The 20289-nt window shown below is 32.2% G+C and overlaps 1 protein-coding gene across 1 annotated transcript; it reads right to left on the bottom strand.

Moving 5' to 3' along the window:
- Positions 1-7365: 7365 nt before the first annotated feature.
- On the bottom strand, positions 7366-13343 carry LOC114319443 (monocopper oxidase-like protein SKU5). Its single transcript, XM_028266452.2, has 9 exons — positions 13004-13343; positions 12049-12158; positions 11667-11937; positions 11429-11567; positions 10468-10834; positions 8975-9340; positions 8808-8886; positions 7896-8095; positions 7366-7796 (listed from the first exon to the last, which is right to left on the bottom strand). The coding sequence occupies exons 1-9, from the start codon at positions 13142-13144 to the stop codon at positions 7697-7699; spliced, it is 1773 nt and encodes a 590-aa protein (XP_028122253.1). The 5' UTR covers positions 13145-13343; the 3' UTR covers positions 7366-7696.
- Positions 13344-20289: the final 6946 nt, after the last annotated feature.

The raw sequence follows: 20289 nt of genomic DNA, 5'->3' as shown, positions 1-20289 counted from the left end.
TTGGAGATTTTCTTCCATCGAAGAGGAAGAGATCCTGTTCACAACATTTGTGTTCCTTGTCTTCAATGGACTTTCAACTGTGATTTTAAATAATAGTATCGAAATATATATTAGTATTAATGTGAGAACAATTATGACCATCAAGTGTGGTCCGTTGCGTTGCCAGGTTGTGTCTTGGACCCCGATGGGCTTGTGTGATGGCTCACTATAGAGGTCTAGTTGAGTAACTAAGATTTATTTTGAGAAGTGGGTTAAAAGTCATTTTTTTAGCTTTTAATTTACTTATTTTTTTCACAAAAAAATCAAAAAGTAACTTTTAACCATCTTCTCAAAATATTTTTAAGCAAAACTAGTTACGAGCTCGGTGGGTTTGAGCTTAATCTAAAACCGGCGAAAGAAAATGAGTTGTGCAGCATCAATAATCGGAGTGCGGATTAGTGCGGCCAAAACTGACTTTCGAATGATCAAGACCAACTCAGTAGTGTTGAATTAAATTTCTAAACCTTCTATTCTACTTATAATACGCTCGTACATATATATTATCATTGTGCCTCTTGAATTCATTTTCCCATATTGATTTTGTCGTTGTTGTTTTGTAGTTTTAAGTTATTGTCAGAGGCTTGAAGATAGGGTTTTGGTCACAGATTTTTCAGTTGCAAAGAAATTTGTGTCCTTATAATTAGTAATAATATATATGGGCAAATATTGGGTTGGCCATAGGAATGGCAACGGGGCGGGGCGGGGCGGGGCGGGGCGGGGCCGGGGATCACCTCCCCGTCCCCGATCCCCGATGGTGGAAACTCCCCTCGTCCCCGGTCCTGGCCCCGAAGGGGGGCTCATAACTGCCCCTGCCTCCGCCCCTTAACGGGGATCGGGTTTCCCCAACCCCGAAAAGTCCTCGACCAAAAGAAAAAAAAAAATCAGATGCAACAACAACATCAGATTCAAAGTTTGAGCTCAAATCAATTCCAAAAAAAATCAGTTCCTTAACGGGGATCTGATGAGCTCAAATGTAATAAAAAATAAATAAATAAATAAATCAGATCTAACAGATCTGTTCTTTATCATCATCATCATTAACAACAACGTAAAATAAATAAATAAACCAGATCTAACAGATCTGTTGCTACATTCATGCTCAAATATAATATATATATATATATATATATATAACAAATCGAAAGAGAGAGAGAGAGAGAGAGAGAGAGAGAGAGAATATTCCAGATCTAGGGTGAGGGTGTCACTGCTGGATCGGCGAAGCTTGGTCGATGATGGTGGCGGATCGGCGAAGCTTGGTCGGTGATGGTGGTGGATCGGCGAAGCTTTGTCAATGATGGTGGCGGTGGGAGAGAGGGAGATCGGCGGTGGGAGAGAGGGAAATTGGCGGTGGGAGAGACGGTGGAGTTGTGGGAGGATGGACATCGGCGGTGGGAGATGGAGATCGGTGGTGGGAGATGGAGAGAGGGAGACCGAGAGAGATGAGAGGCTGTGATGATGAGTGTGTGTGTGTAAGGTTCAGCCGTGCGTGCCTCTGTGTGTGTGAGTGAAAGTTTTGATTTGTATATATATATACAGGGGCAAAATGGTAATTTTGCTTCTGAAAAAATTCGGGGCCGGGGCCGGGGCCGGGGCTTGAACACTGATCACCGTCCCCGCCCCGAAACTACACGGGATTTTAATTTTGAATACCATCCCCGTCCCCACGGGGTATTTTTCGGGAAAAAACCATTCTCATCGGGGTCGGGGGATCGGGTCCCCGTCGGGCCGGGTTTAAATTGCCATCCCTAGTTTGCCAATATATTGATAAATATTAATATTCAAAATTAAAAATTTCTATGTGTATCAACAATACAATATGTACCAAATGACATTTAAAATTATATTCCCAACTTCAATATATAATAAGAATTTCAAAATATGAAAATTTTAAATTAGACGATCTCTAATGGTTACTCAGATTGATCATCAAATTTGAATTTGGTGAAAAAAGACTCATTTTTCTGTTCCAACGGTTTTATTAAATAGGTATTAAATTAAGGATTTCACTTTTCTTTTATCAAACTGAGAACGAACTTTTCTTTTATCAAATCACTGTTCATTACCATTGTCGGATGTCCTCCCGAATGACCGCCTCAAGGTAAGAATTTATAAAAATATTACATTGTTTGGTTGACCGGCTTGTTGATCGACCTCCCAGATGACCATCTCAAGGCAAAAAACATAAAAAAAATATACATTGGCTAGTTGACCGGCCGAAAATCCGCTCAGCCAACCGATGGTCCGATGAAGCTTTAAAACACTTCATCGGAACACTTGATATGAAGGAAAGCTTTTACTCAAATTTTTACTCAAATTTAATGAATTTTTGTGATGCACTGTTGGAGATACTCTTACAATCCTACAATTGATGGTACAAGGGACAATAATTCTCCTGCCCATTTGATTTGAGACTAAGGGTGTGCGCGGTGCGGGTCGGTGCGGTTTGAGAGAAAAATAGAAACCGTATGGCGGGTGGCGGATTGATAAAAGTGTCACTAGAATTTGCCATTTTCCTTATCAAAAATCGGCGGTTCGGTTAGCAAATAATGGCGGATTTGCCTTGGCGGTTCGGGCGGATTGGCGGTTTGTAAAAAATATAATTCAAATTACAAAACTTAAATCAAAGAGTAAAAAAAAGACGAGATACCGTGATGTTAAGCATCTTGCGAAATTTTCTTCTGATGCAGCAAGTGTAACAACAACATGATAATATCAACGACTATGCCATCAGTTCATTACAAGCATCTGCGGAAGTTACAATGATCAAATACAATACATAAAATTTCCCTCGAGCAGTAATGTAATACTATATTCTAAGGTATAGAACAACAAGCAAACTTAAGTAAAAAAGAATTTTTAGAATCTTAAAAAACATGATTTAATAGCGGTGCGGGTCGGTGCGGTTTGGAAGAAAAATAAAAACCGGCGGATTGATAAAAGTGTCACTAGAATTTGTCATTTTTCTTACCAAAAACCGGCGGTTCGATTGGCAAATAATAACGAATTTGCCTTGGCGGTGCGGTTCGGTGCGATTTTGACGGTTTCGGCGGTTTCGGCGATATTATACACACCCCTATTTGAGACATAAATGAGAGGGACAGAGAGTCCACTTTTGGAAAATTGAATAGTACACATAGGAAGGGCATGAAAAAGGCACTATGGAGGAGTGAATGAATTAGGGTATTATTTATTAAAATGTAATGTGTGTAGTAGTGTAGATGAAGGTAACATGATTCACTACCTGGAAACAACTCCATGTGACTTCTAATTATGTTCTTTCTTTTTCCAACCCCACAATTCCAAAGGCCTCTCTACTATGCCTCTTTTCATTCTTCAAGTTTTCTTTTACTGCTCTTTGGTCCAAATCCAAAACCTTTGTCAGCCCCTGTTAGTCCTTACATAGGCAGATACTCATTTGCACTTCCAAACATACCTAACAAAGTTGGGGGAAAAAATATGTACACAGAATGTATAGAAAGCTCTCTTATTTTGTCAGTTTCATTTGTCCAAAAAAAAAAAAAAAAAAAAAAATTGAGAGATCTGGTATTAAAAAAAAAAAAAAAACTGGTTAGATGTATATTTTTCATAATATGAAGATTGTCCAAACCAAAAACAAAAGAACTTGTGGAGAATGCTATGACGTGCAAGTGCACATCGAATACACTTATTCAAAAAGTATAACTTCTCTCACAAAATGCATTACTCTTGTCATAAAAAATAATTTTTTTTTCTTCACAAAAATATAACCTTTTATTTATCACAAAATGTATAATTTCTAACAAAAAAATATAACTTTAATTATACATGACTTTTAGATGCATATCATAACTTTAAAATTTTTAACTTTCATCTCACAAAATGTAGAACTTCTCTCACAAAAAGTATTACTTTTCCTACAATGTGCAAGTGCACAATGTAATCTCTCTCTCTCTCTCTCTCTATACATATATATATATATATATATCCAATGGGATGACAGATTACAATCATTTTTATTTTTTTATTTTTTTTTTCTTTCCACCTTAACATAACAAACAGACTGCACACATTCTGTGTGCAGAAATAGGCTTGGCTCAGGATCTAGAGTGCAATTATCTGGGGGACCCTTGTAGACAATTACATGGATTTGTGTGGGAGGAACAGCATAAATCATTCATCCCCACACCTCATAATATAACAAATATTTAAGAAATCAAAACCCCAGGAGGATCCAAGACCATCCATCTGATGGAACACAGCCACCAAATTGGAGGGCATGTATGGGCTTGTACTACCCATTTCAGCTCGTTTTCAACCCTATCAAATTGTAATGAAATTGTATTTTTCGACTATTTTGGGAAGTTGACTTTTAGTCACTTTTTTTAGTTTGTAGCAAAAGTTAAAAGTTGACTTTTTTGTCTTTTTTTTTTTTCATTTGGGAAGTTGGTTTTTAGCCAACGGTGAAATTACAATTTTACCCTCATGAGTCAAATTGTGTTACATAGATGAAGTTGTAAATATTTTAAATAAATAGGGGTAGTTTGGTTATTTTATTATGATTTGACATCATAAACAAACATTAATCAAAAAAGTCAAAAGTCACTTTATACTAACTTTCCAAATCATTTGTCTAAAAAAACTAAAAACTTGATTAAAAGTCAAAAAGTTACTTTTTACCATCTTTCCAAAACAACCCTTTAGGGCACATAAGCTTCCGAGATTAGTTTGAGAATAAAAAAATAATAATAAATAAATTAGTAACAGTTGGTGTCATTTTAATATCTAAATTTTAATCACAGTAACATTATTGATAAATACTTGACCTTATCACTATGGAGTGCCAGATGAAAACAATTTTGTCCAGTTACATAAAAGATGTGTGAATAACCAACCTGGGGATGGTGTTGTCCGTAAGGCACAATACTGTTGTGAGTCTGTGGGGGTGTTTCTCGAATATATTTTAATGATTTAAATAGTTTATATTATAAATTTTTTTAAGTAAATCATCCATAAAAAAAAAAAAAAAAGTCAATTAGACATTTATAAATCATAACAACACTATAATATTTTGATGATTCGAATTATTTATATTATAAAATTGATTGAGTAGATCATCCATAAAAAAAAAAAAAAAAAAAAAAAGAAAAAAAAAAAGAAGAAGAAGTCAAATAGACATTCGTAACGCGAAACAAGACCACATTTTTGTTCACAAAAATAAACAGTTGGTATAATTTAATAATTTTTTTAAAATCAATTATGATCTAATCGTGAGATTATGCATATCACATTAACCTTATTTTTTTTTTTTTAATGGGTAACATACTTGACCAATTCTATAACATGAGATCGTCAAAATAAAATCAAGACAAACTTCAAATGAGACGTCACGGCAGGTACTGTGACAGCACCTCCAATATCCGTGAATAACATGATTATTTTAGGACAATAGACCCCACTTAAATTAAACCAATCAGGAAAATGAGTTTGCAAATCCCTTACTGAAGAAATTTTTGTATGGTAATAGAGTACCACGTGACAGTACCTTTCACCAATTATAAATGTATATATTTTATATTGTTTCTCAAATATCAAACATAAATATAATAGACCGTACTATTAAATCTAATCACAATAATATAAGATACCACATGTTATATATTCTATCGGCATATAAAAATTTCTCCCCTTACTAAAGCCTTTAATTACACTCTTATAGAACTTTATATATAATAATAATGACATCAAGTAAGTCTGGCCCAACATCTATCAATTGACTACTGGTAGCCCAATAGTGAGGAATTGAAAAGTGGGCTTCTACACAGCCAGACAACAACACACACACACACACACACACACACACACACACACACACACACAACCCATAAATCGCAACACTTGTTTTTAAAATATCTATACTATATATTAAGTAAAAGGAGATTTTTAACTCCAAATTTTGTAAAAGCTCTAATCTTTCAATCTAAATTTTTTGATTTAAAAAAAAGAAGAAAAACCTTAACATTTATTAACTTGTCCTAACCCCCAAATCTTACCCTCATAATAATACTTTAATGCTTTAAGAACAAGCATAAAAAAAATATCTTTAAAATTCAACACATATGAATTCCTTGAAAAGTCCCAACACATATGATTATTATCCCTCATAATAACACTTTAATGCATTAAGAACAAACATAAAAAAAAATTTCTTAAAAAGTCAAACACATATGGTTGTTATCAAAATGTTAAATTTAATATAAAATAATAAAAAAAAAAGACATTTAATTCCTTGAAAAGTCTAACACATATGGTTATTATCAAAATATTAAATTTTAATATAATATAAAAAAAGAAAAAAAAACATTTAAAAAATCGCAATTCACATATATAAATAATTATAAACACAATTATCTAAAAAAAATTAGGTTTTTAACCTACAAGTCTTGTGGAAACTCTAATATCCTAATTCTATTTTTCTAATTTTTTGATTTAAAAAAAAAAAAACTTAGCATTTGTTAATTTCTTCCAATCCTCATGCCTTTTGGGAGATTTGGTCAAAACTCTCTCATAATTAAACTTTAATGCATTAAAGACTAGCATAAATAAAATTTCTTGAAAATTTCAACGCATCTATCTATCTATATTATATTATCTATATCTATATTTACATCTATCTATCTATGTTTATACTACATATTAAGCAAAATAAAATTTTTAACTCTAAGGCTTGTGAGAACTTCAATATCTCAATTTGAATTTTCTAAATTTTTTATTAAAAAAAAATCAACATTTATTTAGTCAAAATTCCCTGATCAGCATCTATTAACTTTTTTCAATCCACATGTCTTTCCACATGCTTGCATTTATTGATCAGGTCAAAATTCCCTGATAAGCATTTAATCCCCTCATACAAATAATTATAGATACAATTTGTGTATAATTACTGCAATACCCTTTTTCAACTTCTCTTATACACTATGATTAGTGATAAGATTGTTAAATTACTTTTATAAAAAATCTAAAAAATATAATTTATATATTAAAAAAAATTTAAAATAAATATAAATATCTATAATTATCCCGTGCAAAGCACGGGTGATAGGTTAGTATTTCTAAAATAAAAACTGTAAACTTTACCAAACAATTTAGAATGACCACGGCACATATAAGCACAAATCCCCTTCCCATAATAGGCCTATTTGATACAATTTCTTAGAAACTAAAAATTGATACTCAAAAAATAAAAACACAACATCGAGGCATTCATAGCTTGAAATAGAAATCATCACCAAAATTACTACCATTATTGCTAATTGTCCACATCCCACAAAGGCACTAAAAATTTCCACATTTTTCATGTTCTGTAAAACCAAATAAGCAACCATTTACTTTGAACTGCAATTGTTGCATACAATTCTCAAAGAAAAACAAATTAAAAAAAAATAAAAAAAAAAATCAAATACCAAACAATAACACAAGTTCGGTACAAATAAAATGCCATTAAAAATGGGTTGCTCATCATCAATATGCAATTTTGTTGCATGACATATGATGGATGCCCCAATTACCTATAATGTCAATGAACAACAGGAAAATTGTGCTAGCAAGACTTCTTTTTCACACCACCTACACACTTACAACTAAAAACTGTAACCCAAACAAAGCATACCAGAAGTGCCTATTATAAAATCGAAATGGCAGCAGACAACACCATCAGCAGCACAAGAGACAACTTTGGTTGCCCACTGACAGTTGATGCTGAAGTAGAGGTTTTTTGTGGCCTGAAATGCAAATGGAATAAAAATACATTGATCAGTTATTTGAGAGAGAGAGAGAGAGAGAGAGAGAGAGAGAGAGAGAGAGAAGCTAGGTTTCTATACTTCTGCATGCTGGCCAGGGCACCACAGTAAAGAACATTATTGGGTGCATCCAATTCAGTTGTGTTGTCTTCGTGAGGATTTATAATCCTCATATAGGTTTCTTGGCCTAGATACCATCTGTCGAGATTTTCTGCTCTAAGATTCCACACTCCAACATTGTCGAGAGATACGAGAATTGCTGTCCATCCCCCAGGGAATACCTACAAATAGTAAAACAAGGGAAAATAATTACTGGAACACATATATGTCGAAGAAAATACATCAGAATCCATATACATCTTTAATGAGTAGAAATTCCAGCACATACTATAGGCATTACAGACAAACTGAAAGAAACGATAAAATAAATAAAAAAAAAAAAAATCTAAGCAGCACCAACTAGCAAAGTAAATCAAATGCATAAATCTTCTGCGTAACCTATGACTCCCCTATTTCTCCCAAAGTACGTGTGTCCATCAAAATATCACAAGAGTGAGGGTGAGAGATTCGCATCCAACACCCATATCCAATTTAGAAACTTGGATTCTAACTTTTTATGATGTTTAAAGAATAAGAAACATACATTTCTAGTAAAAACATTGATAACTACATAGATGAAAGATAAATATTTCATATTTTTCTTAAATCTTATTTAATTTTAAGTACATTTTTACATAATTTAGAATAGCTTATCTAAGAATATTATACAATATGTACTATATACATACATATATATATATCCTAATATCCTACTTTTGAATGCATATCCTAATATCTTAAGATTTAGGTTTACGAAAGTCTTGACACTTGGACACACGATCGCACCTAAAATTCATACCCTAATCCGTAATATAGTACATGGTAACATAGGTCCTTTCTATTGTCGTTATAATTTAAACAAGGAACACTGTAAAAATCCAATAAAAAACTAACCTGTGTTGTAGAGCGAAATATTGCATCCCACTTATTATATGAATTTCTGTTGTTTTCCGTCCATTCCCCATATGCCATTCTGCAGTAGTAGTAATTAAGTTACTATCTTGTGCACACTTGTGAGTTGATTAAAATTGGATATGAATGTACCAAGAAAAGAACTATACCCAACAACAAAGAACGAATAACCGTCCATGTGAAAGCTCTGCACTACTGTATCATTGTTCTGCAATATGACTTCAATGAAACCCTTATATGTAGCATTAATAACAGATCTGTCAGTCCGAGGCGGTCCAGTCAATGGCTGGCTTGGGAAATCAAGCTTGTATGCACCTTGCACATTAAACTTGTCGGCGAGCCTTATTGGCGTATCGGGATTGACAAATGAAATCCCATTAAATGTAGCTCGGAGTTTCCCATCAATCACCACTGGGGGAAGGCTCCTTAACATATACACATCAGTCACATTGATCGAACCATAATGAAATGAACCTTGTGGGTTAGGGCGAGCTCCACTAGCAGATACATTTTGCCTGATCAAGTAGGGAAAACATTAGTCAAGATGGATTGATGATAATTAGTTACAATAAGAGGTCATGGTGAAATAAATAGAGAACAAAAGGAGAAACTAGCATGGGAGTGTGAATTGATAGCCGAATTTTAAAATTATATGAAGCACTGGTTTAAGATTTGGACCACATCAACTTTAATTGATAATAGATGATGATTTAATAGTTAATCTCGAAGACTAAAAGGTTTTGGTATATTCTAAATTTCTTCAAGGACCAAAAATGTGCACTTTTTATTACAAATATGGACACCGACACGCCACGTGTTGTGTCAAAATTTTTAATTATTATTTCTTTACAGGCACATTGGGAACACTTCACAGCCACGTGTATTTTAGAAAATTGATTTGGAATCAAGTAAAATATATGAAAACAAAGAGGGAGGAAAAAATTACACCTATATATACATTGAGGTATCTTATGTCTCCATGTCCTAAGTTTATATCCATACACAGCCAATAAAAATATTTATAGAGAAAAAAATCCTGTCCGTATTCCAATTTTTTCAAAATCGTTATGTCCCTTGTCCATACCCATGCCCATGTCTATGTTTGTGCTTCTTCAATCACTGTCTTCTTCTTGGCCAAGTTTTTCAAAATTTCATTTCACTAAATGCTACAGGCATAAGGTTTCCTAAACTTGCCCTATAATGCATCTCTCTTGCAAGGGCTTTCTGACTTTCTCTCCACCTCTCTTGGCACATTGTCCACTGCATCATAAGGATATGTTTGGATCATGAATTTGGGTAAGGATTTGGAAAGGAAAAGTGAAAAGGTGGATAATTCACATTTCACATTCCTTTTCCTTTTCCCCATCCAAATCCATGATCCAAAGACGATGCAAATGTATCTCTCTCCTTTCCTCAGAAAACTAGAAATTTTTTTTTGTCATTAAAAGAAATGAATTCTTGGAACCCCATTAGGTTGGGTTGTGCACATATGAATAAAATTTGCAATATATATCCTAAATGTTCTTTAATGAAAAAACAGGGAACACAAACAAAATAACTCAATAAGACAGTTACAAGTTTCCAATTTAAAAAGACATAGAAGTTAACAAATATCAAAAGAAACAAGGGAACGGGAACAAACCTGATGGACATTGCCTGGTTCAGCGAAAATGATGTGTCATATACATCATTTGGTGGATCAGGGAGGGAACCAGCTGCCTTTCCTTTTGAATTTGAATAGTGCAAGACAGCCACACCAGTAACACTTTGCCAAAGAGACTGATTCACAAATCTAGCACTGGCTACAATATAGTAATCACTACTTGCATTCTGATCCATGGTAACCAAAAAAGAGTAGGACTGCCCAACATGGATATCTAAACTAGTGTAATTTTGTTGCGATGTGTAATAACCCTCCGTTTCTGCTAGAAGCAAATTATGGTTCTGGATTCGAAAGTTCAAACAAGTTGAGACCCCAACGTTGTGCACACGAATTCGATAAGTCTTTCCTGCAGTAAATCACAGCGTAGCAGGTTCAGAACAAAGGAGTACAGCAGGGAAGCTGAACATACAAAATGACTAAACACAAACCAGGTCAATTTTAATTTATGACATTAACACAATCCACAGTTGTTTCACTATAACTCATCTACATTGAGGTATGACCACGCCTGTGCATGTTCTAAATACTCCAATGACCCTAGTCATCAAAGCAAGAGCTCATTTGTAATAAACCAGACATAAAAAGCTTCCTATTCAGAAATGTATAGCAGCAATTACAATGATGCAGTCAGAATCAGAAATTGGTTCCACAGACAATTATGACCAACCAAAATGGGTGCTGATTACTTTCGATTTATAAATTTTTAGCAACTGTAAGGTGGTATAATGGCAGAGGGAACCCTAAAGGGTATTTTCAAACAACCAGAAATGAAATGGAATTAATTTTGAATTGCACAACAGCTGAACATTAAAGGGGGTTTTTTTTTTTAAAAAAAAAAAAAATGAATAACCAACAAATCAAAAAAAAAAAATGACGATAAAGTCACTATTTGAAGTTTTCAAATGACCTTAATTTATAGATGCAACTGCTAATCATTCACCTGGGTCAACATTGATGGTTTCATAATCAATGCCATCTGGGACCAGCGTTGTATTATATCTGTAAGGTCCCTTCCCATTAATGAGAACTCCGTCTGGCATTCCAAGGTCTTTTCCAGCATCAAGGTCCGTTCTCAGTGCCTAACATTGAAAACGGGACCACCATTAGAATTTACAATATAAAATCACACTCCCAATCAACACTCATTCAAAACAATTGATCCTATAACATATACGAACCGTATGGTTTCGGGTATACCAATCACCAATCATAATGTTGATATCCCCATCAGGGGTACTAAAAGGAAGCGGAATGATTTTCCGATTAGTGATAATAAAAGAACCAAAGCCACCAGCTGCTCTCTGAAGATTGAGCGATGGGAAATAAAAGAAGCTACCGATCTGATCCTTAACTTGAAACTGGTAGGTCCAGTTCCAATTTGGAGGAATGGGGCAGTTCGTGCCCAGAACACCGTCTTGCCAAGAAGCACGACGCATTTGCACTCCAGGCCTGTCAAAACCATAAATCCAAAAGCACTTAGAAGTACTCAGGAAAAGCAGTCCCGCCTTTTCAAAAGCAAGCTGATTTAAAAAGGTAATTAGGCAATCTGCCAAAACTTACCAAGTAATGAGGAGATTTTCATCTAATTTGTTATTCACATTTACCACCACATTGTCATTAGTCGTTACATTAAAAGTTGGACCAGGAAATGTTCCATTGACTGCTATAACCTGCAAACAAGGGAAACCAAAATAAATATATAAATAAATTATTTCCTCGTCTATTTTACCAATTACTAAAGCCTGGTTATCTGATTCACCTCCAATTAGCACATAAATACAAGTTACTGAACCATGGCCAAAGAATACTAAAAAGAAAAATTAAAAAAACCGGGTAACAAAGCCAATCATCTATGATAACTTTTTAATCAAATGATCAAAAACTACAGCAATAGAATCATTTCATCTAACTAAAATTTACAATAGTAAACAAAAAAATAGTAATAAAGTACCATTAAAATCACAAATCCCATGTAGAAAATTCCCCATATAAACCACAAATCAAACAGGAATTAATGCCAAAAAAAACAAAAAATTATATCAAAAGAAAAAAAAAATTCAAAACCCATTTGAGAAAACAACAACAGAGATTTACAGAAAATTAATAACACATTTGTACACTAATCTACAGAAAATTAATAACCCGTATCTAGTCTTTTTTTTTAAAAAGACAAAAAAAAAAAAAAAACTATTTTCACCATTAATAAAAGATTGCAGAAAATTAATAAAAAGCCCCAGAACCATGTACAAGAATTACCAAAAAAAACAACACATTTGTACACTAATCTACTAATCAAACCTTAATTCCTGGACCTAAAAAAAAAAAAAAATACTGTTAAAACATATGAGAAGAAAGCAATAAAGACTGAAAATTGAAGCCAAAATCGAGACCAAAAACAAGAATGACAAAACAAACAAAGATTGTATCATCGTTTCATCAACTTTAAAATAAATAAATAAATAAACGAAGCGAACCCATATGAAAAAATGACTCAGACACAGAGAGAGAGCAAAACCTGTTGAGGCACGCCCAACGGGGAAACAGTGATGTAAGAGAGCTCCAATTCGAAGTTAACAAATGGGTCTGCAGCGAAACAGAGGCCGAAAAGCAAAGCAATGTGGACCAAACGCAACATATATGAAACAGACAACGCCATGGAAAAGCCTTTAGAACGATTTCTGAAGCCGATTTTCAGGGTGTTTATGGGATGTTTAAATATCACTTAGAGAGAGAGAGAGAGAACGGCTCTCTGTTTTGGTTTGGTTTTGGTTTACAATGAAATTAGTGTGGACTCCCTCGTTTACTGGTGGGTCGCCCTAAACACGCTGCCTTTCTGGGATTCTGTGGCGTAATCCGCGGTATTATGACCGGCTACAGGCTAAACCGGTTGAAGCCCAATTCAATTTCATTGTGGGCCCAACTTAAAAATTCAAATATTTATAATATTGGCATAATTATTATATAATATAGGGTAATGCTAGGTATACCAAATTTTCTCACATGGGTGTGAGGTCCGCAATTTTGTGAGCCCCACACGCATGTGAGACATTTGGTCATTTATTTAGTAGAAAATTTGAGACCTCTAGTATTTTCCTATAATATAAGGCTAAGTTTGTCAAGTTGCTAAAAAGTCAAAAAGTTAAAAAGTTACTTAAAAAATTTAAAAATTAAAAAGTTATCACTATTCACCAAAAGTTAAAAATTACGACTGCACAACTCTCAATCTTAATTTTCCCTTATACACTAATTTATACAATTTTTTAATACACATTTTTTCATAAAAAGTCAAAAAGTTAACTCAAACATCCATATTTGTTTTCCTCAATTTTTTAATCTAAAAAGACAAAAAGTACACTTATTTAAGACACCCTTAACAATCCCTAAATAAAAATGTTGTTTGGTTCATTGAGTCTTAAAATTCTAATTCTATTTTCATAAATGTCTTATTTAAAAAATTATAAAAATACACCTAGCATATTATCATTGATTTTTTTATTTTAATATTTTAATGAAATCCTTGATTAATATGGAAGATCTTCTAAATTTTTTAATTTATGAACTATTTATGGTATTATCATTCCTATCTATGTATATATAATCTATATGTATAATTTCAAATTTTGAAATTACTTATATAGAAAGTTAAAAAATAAATTTTAGCCATAATGTTTCTTAAAATCTAAGTCATATTTAATTTGAAATTAAATTTAAAATAATATTTCAAATGTAATTTTATCCTTATAAAATTTGAGCACATTTGTATTTTTTTAAATAATAAAATATGAATGTGCATGAATCAGCATAAAACTATGAATAAGTCTAGGGACCTAGATTTAGGGTCCCTGATCTGGAACCAGAATGGATTCTGCGGTGGATATTAAATTTGTGTATTATGGAGCCCATATAAAAAAATGAATCCAAATCAGATGTTAGTATTTCTGGATAAATTATGAGTATATTATTTTAGATTTGTAGTATTACTACAAAACTAATGGCCTATCTTATCATATCTAACTTTAAACAAAAATTTAACCATAGTTAACTCTACAACTAATTTAAAATTTAGAAGAAAAATCAAAATGAAATTTTAATAATAATTTATAAAGAGTTATAAAATTCAAGTATACATGCCCTAATCCTACTAAGAAAATATGAAATTAAAGCTTAAAATTTTAAATACAATGTTTAAATTAATAATTAACGATTTAATTCTCAAAAGCAATTTCCAGGCTAAAAACATAGCACATGTCCGGTCTAATATTGGATAATATTTTCGAACGTAAGTATACCTTAATATTAATAGAGTAGACATTAGTTATATTTTAAAAATAAATATATAAATTTTATAATTAAAATTTTAAAATGTTAATAAATATGAAAAAAAATTATATACATATTTCTTATTTTGATTATATGTATATATATTTATGTATATAACAATATAAATAAATAAATAAGTAAACAAGTAACTCATAAATTTTCTTGAATAAGGGGTTTTAACTTAGTTTGCTAGCCTTTTGGCTACCAAGTCTTTCCTCAAGAGGAGGTGTTGAGTTCCACTCTTAGGAGTGGAACGAGAGAGTAAGATTTTCTTACAAAATATGTGTGTGAGTTTGAACTTCTCGATGTGCAAATCTACAAACTAATCACTGACATTTGTCGATCCAAAAAAAAGAAAAAAGAAAAAGAAAAAAAGCAACTCTTGGATTGATCATCAAGCAACAATTCTTCAATAACTGGATTTAGGCCAATAATAGTATAAAGAAAAATGTTTGGTGGTCACAATTTCTGTGGTTTAAATGGCCCGAAACTGTTAAAACGACGTCGTTTTGACTTGTCTTGCACCAAAACGACGTTGTTTTGGCAGTTTCGGGCCATTTGAGCCACAGAATTTGTGGCCACCTAGCATTGCTGTAGTATAAATGTCAACTTAAAATCGATATTTAGGCTATATTTAATGTTTAAGCCAGTTACAACACTCCTAATATAACACATGCTCATTACAACTTACAAAACTATTATATAATTTTAACTAATCATTTATTTAATGTTTACTAATTGATAGATAAATTTTCTTAACTAGGTCTGGGCATAGGGTTATAACATGACTCATGATATATGTAACTCAACTTGGTCTTGGATTATTTTTTTTCATAGAGAAATATATCTAAATATTAATTTAATAAATTTGAATATTAATCAATAAAAATTTGCCCAAGTTTAAATTTTTTAATAAACATGCATAAATATGTATATATTTGTTATTCTCATTATGAAAAAGTATTAAAGATATGTATGTATCAATTTAAATCATACTTACATAAATAAGTTGGTCAAATAGCTTTTCAATTTGTATTGGTTGATTTAATCCTAACATGACTTGTGACAATTCAATTATCTCATAGAATTTTAGAAATTTCAAAAATACTTTTACACTTTAAAATTTATTCTACCATATCAATAATTTTTTATTTTTATTTTTAAAGTACAACAAGGCACACATTAACTTGAGTAAATATTTCTAATATAGCTTTTGGAATAAATATAAAATTTAAGTCTTTTACGTCATTTATTTTTTTTAGGCCACATCGCGTTAACCCTAAAATTCGAACCTATCGGCAACCATGAAAGCTTACTACTATCACCACAACAAGTTCTTTCTACAACTAAATGTTGTTCAAATCGTGAAATTAAATAAATGAATTTATGAAGAAATCAAAATTATATACTAAGAATATATGCTAATAATTACAACTAAATTTCAACAGAAATAAACAAAACAATAAATGGTAAAGAAGCCAAACTGAAGCCTACACGGTAGCGGTTTCTTTAAAACAGATTTCGCCGCCTCACGGGTTGAGTGCTTGAGGAATCCTGGCGTCTGTCTCCCAAGATACGACGGTCAAAACCAGCTACGGCAGAAGCACTTTCTGTCTAGCTTAGCGAACAAAAACCGTGGCAGCACTTTCTCACTGTAGGAACTTTCTGGCAAACTGACTTGTAAAATAGAAGCAAAAATTTCTGTGTAGCCAATGGTCTAACACCTCCAAGGAACCACCAGTTTTCTATCTCAGTGATCAGTGATCTTGTACTCACTAGGAGCCACCAATTTAAGAATATATTTGGAATTTAAAAATCCAAAAAATATTCACCTATTATAACAGGTTGTCTCAACTTTGCTTTCAAGCAAAGTCACATAGCAATCATAAATGCTATAAATAACACAAGGATACCATACTAATTGCCTCTAATCAATTCAGAGATATTTTAATGCAATCTTATGATTTCCTTTGATCACACTTGATCTCTCAAGATCTTCTTTTAAGAATCTCACGAAGCTAGGGTTGTCAGGTGGAACAACATTTCTGTTTGTCACCTTTTGAAGCCATTTCTGAAACATCACAACAGAATTTCATTTCTGTGATTCCAAAAATTAAACTTAACCCTTAGAAAATCCCTTAGATAGAAATTTAATTCAAAACTAGTCTCACCATTTAACCTAGAATCGAACATGGTCAGGAATGTTTTCAAGAAGACTGGAGGGGTCACATCAGTCCCACTTAAAATCTAGTTAACCTTTTGACAAAACATCCAAGAGCATGTTGACTCCTAGTCCATGGGAAACAATTTTAAAATTAAGATTTCTAGGGGATAAACCAGGTTATAACAAACCGATTTCCAAGCAAATAAAATTTACTACCAGAATTACACCACTCATAAAAGTTAACCGGTACTCCCGGAACTAAGCCCATTATTTCTGAATAAAATCAAAAATATTTTAGCTAATGCTATAATTTGGTTTCATTTCTCAAAAACCAAAACATTTTGGACATAATCAGATTATAACCAAAGACTTTCTCCAACTCCAAAGGTTTGAAACCAAATCCGTCTTAGTTGTCATTTCTGAACAAATAAGAACTACTCTTTAGCCAAAGCTAAAAACTTTGATTTCTATCACAGAAAACCAAACAAAGTTCCAAATTTACAAGTAATTTAAAAAATTGCTATAACAATTACACGCATATAAAATGCTTCTAACAAAACAAGCAAATAAAACTTGTTACCACAAATTGATAAACAAACCAACTAAATCTCAAGCAAAACATGCTTCAAACATTTTAAAAAAATAGCCAATCCATAAGGATTCTATTTAGTCCAAAAACCTTTCCACGCTTAGGTATTCCTATTCAACATAAAAGTTAGTAGTCCAAACATTTTTTTTTTTTTTTACATCCCAAATGCTATTCATTTGGTTTTATATTTGTTTTTCCATTCCCTTTCGCGTAAGTATTCCTGTAAAGAAAGTTAGCAGAAAATCACAACAAAATGCAAACAAATAATCTAAGCAAAAAATAAATATAATAAATAATTGAAACCATCTAGCCAACTATTTATAAAATTAACCAATGAATTAAAATGCCAATTTAATTAAAACTTTAAAATAAAGTTCAATACTCATGAATTATGAATGAAATCAATTCATAATAAACATTTAAACTAATAACTGCAAATAAATAAGTTAAATTCAAAGTTAATGCACCGAATTAAATAATTCAGATTAATGCACCCAATTAGATAATTTAGATTAATGCACCCAATTAAATAATTCACATTAATGCACCCAATTAGATAATTTAGATTAATGCACCCAATTAATTCAAATTAATCATGTACACAATTCATAAAAACTCTGTAACTCCAAATACATTAAACTAAAATTAATAGGCAAGAGTTACAAACCAATAACCATTTAGCAATTAACATATGCAAATAATTCTAAAAACATTAAATTATGTAATCTAGTCTAGAAAATAATAAGCATGTAACAAATTAAAAACTAGAATAGAATTAGCATGTCAAAATGTTTAAACCACACATGGATCTATTCACTAGCAAACACAAATATATTAATTTACTCAGAAGGATGAATCAGTGCAAGAAGGCATGAAAATAGTTTTATGTGCATGCAAAGAAGCAAAATCATGAACCGGCAATTAACCTACAGAAAATGGAACAATGGCCTATTCATTTAAATTACTTGAATTTCTAAACATGCAAATTTATATTTTGTATAATTGAAACAGTGAGCAATTCCGTAACAGTTCCTAGTAACATTATACAAAGCTAACCGAATTGTCTATATAAATCTATTCGATCAAATTTAAAAAAAAAATATATAAGAAATCTGTTTTAAGCTTGTTGTCCAAATTGTGAAATTAAATAAATAGATTTATGAAGAAATCAAATTATATACCAAGAACATATGCTAATAATTACAACTAAATTTCAACAGAAATACACAAAATAATAAAATGGTAAAGAAACCAAACCAAAACCTGCATGGTAGCAGTTTCCTTAAAACAGATTTCGCCGCCTCACGGGTCGAGTGCTTGAGGAATCCCGACGTCTGTCTCCCAGGATACGACGGTCAAAACTAGCTACGGCAGAAGCACTTTATGTCTAGCTTAGCGAACAAAAATAGTGGCAGCACTCTCTCACAGTAGGAACTTTCTGGCAAACTAACTTGTAAAATGGAAGCAAAAATTTATGTATTGAGACTTGACAGGAGGGACTTAATTTATATATGTATATGGGAGAGAGGAAGAGCCTCCAGCCTTTATGGCTGGTCATTAAAGCCCATTAACCAGGATCCATAACTCGTTTCCAGAAAGATGAAAAGTTTGGATGCCCAAAGGATTCACACCCTTTAGCCAAGAAAAAAGGATTTAAATACCCTTAAAATCTCATTCATCAATCTAAAATCATGAGGCTATTTCTTGACAATTTCTTATTCAATTCTCAATGGTTTTGGCCCACTTGGACCCAACACAATAAATGGTTGGGACCCACTTTAATATTTAATTAAAGTCACCACACTTTAATATTAAATTAAAGTGACCAAAAAATCATTTTTTCCAACACTAAAATCTACCACAACAATCAAATCTACATATAAAATTTAAGTCTTTTCAATAAAATAAAAAAAAAGAATAATAGAGAACAAATTGAAGAGAGAGCTAAACATATCAAAATGAAAAAAAAAAAGAAAAAAAAGTGGTATTGTTATGTTGGCTAGCAAACTTTGATATGACAAATTATAATTATAAAAATTTTGTTGACAAGATATAATTATGCTCAACAAAAAGCAAGTTTTGTAGTTTATGCAAATGTATTTGTTTTTAATTTTACCAATTGAATTATGATATATGTATTTTATTATAGAATAAAATACTAATAAAAGGCTTAAATAATTATTGAAACATAAATGAGAGTTCAAATCCGGTAAATCCATAGAAGTCCACTAATCGCAAGATTTGTCAGAAATAGACTGCATCACCAGATCTCAAAGTCACCACCTTATCTTTTGAAAAAATTAGGAAACCCATGACACGTGTCAAAAGCCACTGTTTGTCACAACCAAAAATGTCTCAGTTCGGAACCTTAGGTATGAGAGGGGAAGGTAATTAATTGAGCACCCTTACTCACCCGATCAAAGGATCGATCTCTATTAAATCATGATATGAGTTTTATTGATAATATATGCTCATGTTCTTATTATTATTAATGCAAAAATTATTATGTAAAGCAATCAAGTATAGATTGTGTCACTCATTTTGAGATGCTTTGATATCATGCCTTTTAAAAGGGTTTTGAAACATGTACAACTCAAGGAAAATTGAGCTCATAAGCATAAAATCAGTATCATTCCAACTTAAGCAACAGAACCTCCATCCACCGGAAATCATAGAGATAGATCAATTAAGCAAGCAGCCGCACAGTAGACTGCTAAACATAATAAGA

The sequence above is a fragment of the Camellia sinensis genome, chromosome 1 (genome assembly GCF_055761805.1).
Source record: "Camellia sinensis isolate YWXY chromosome 1, ASM5576180v1, whole genome shotgun sequence".
Taxonomy (NCBI): domain Eukaryota; kingdom Viridiplantae; phylum Streptophyta; class Magnoliopsida; order Ericales; family Theaceae; genus Camellia; species Camellia sinensis.
Note: the sequence above shows the minus strand (reverse complement) of the source record. Positions and strands in the feature narration are given on the sequence as shown.

Excerpts from the sequence above, each read along its gene's own strand:
- LOC114319443 (XM_028266452.2), bottom strand. The coding sequence starts at position 13,144 with ATGGCGTTGTCTGTTTCATATATGTTGCGTTTGGTCCACATTGCTTTG. Across the intron at positions 11,938-12,048 it reads GAAAATCTCCTCATTACTTG|GCCTGGAGTGCAAATGCGTC; the intron begins GTAAGTTTTGGC and ends TGGTTTTGACAG. Across the intron at positions 7,797-7,895 it reads GCCCTGGCCAGCATGCAGAA|GCCACAAAAAACCTCTACTT; the intron begins GTATAGAAACCT and ends TTTGCATTTCAG.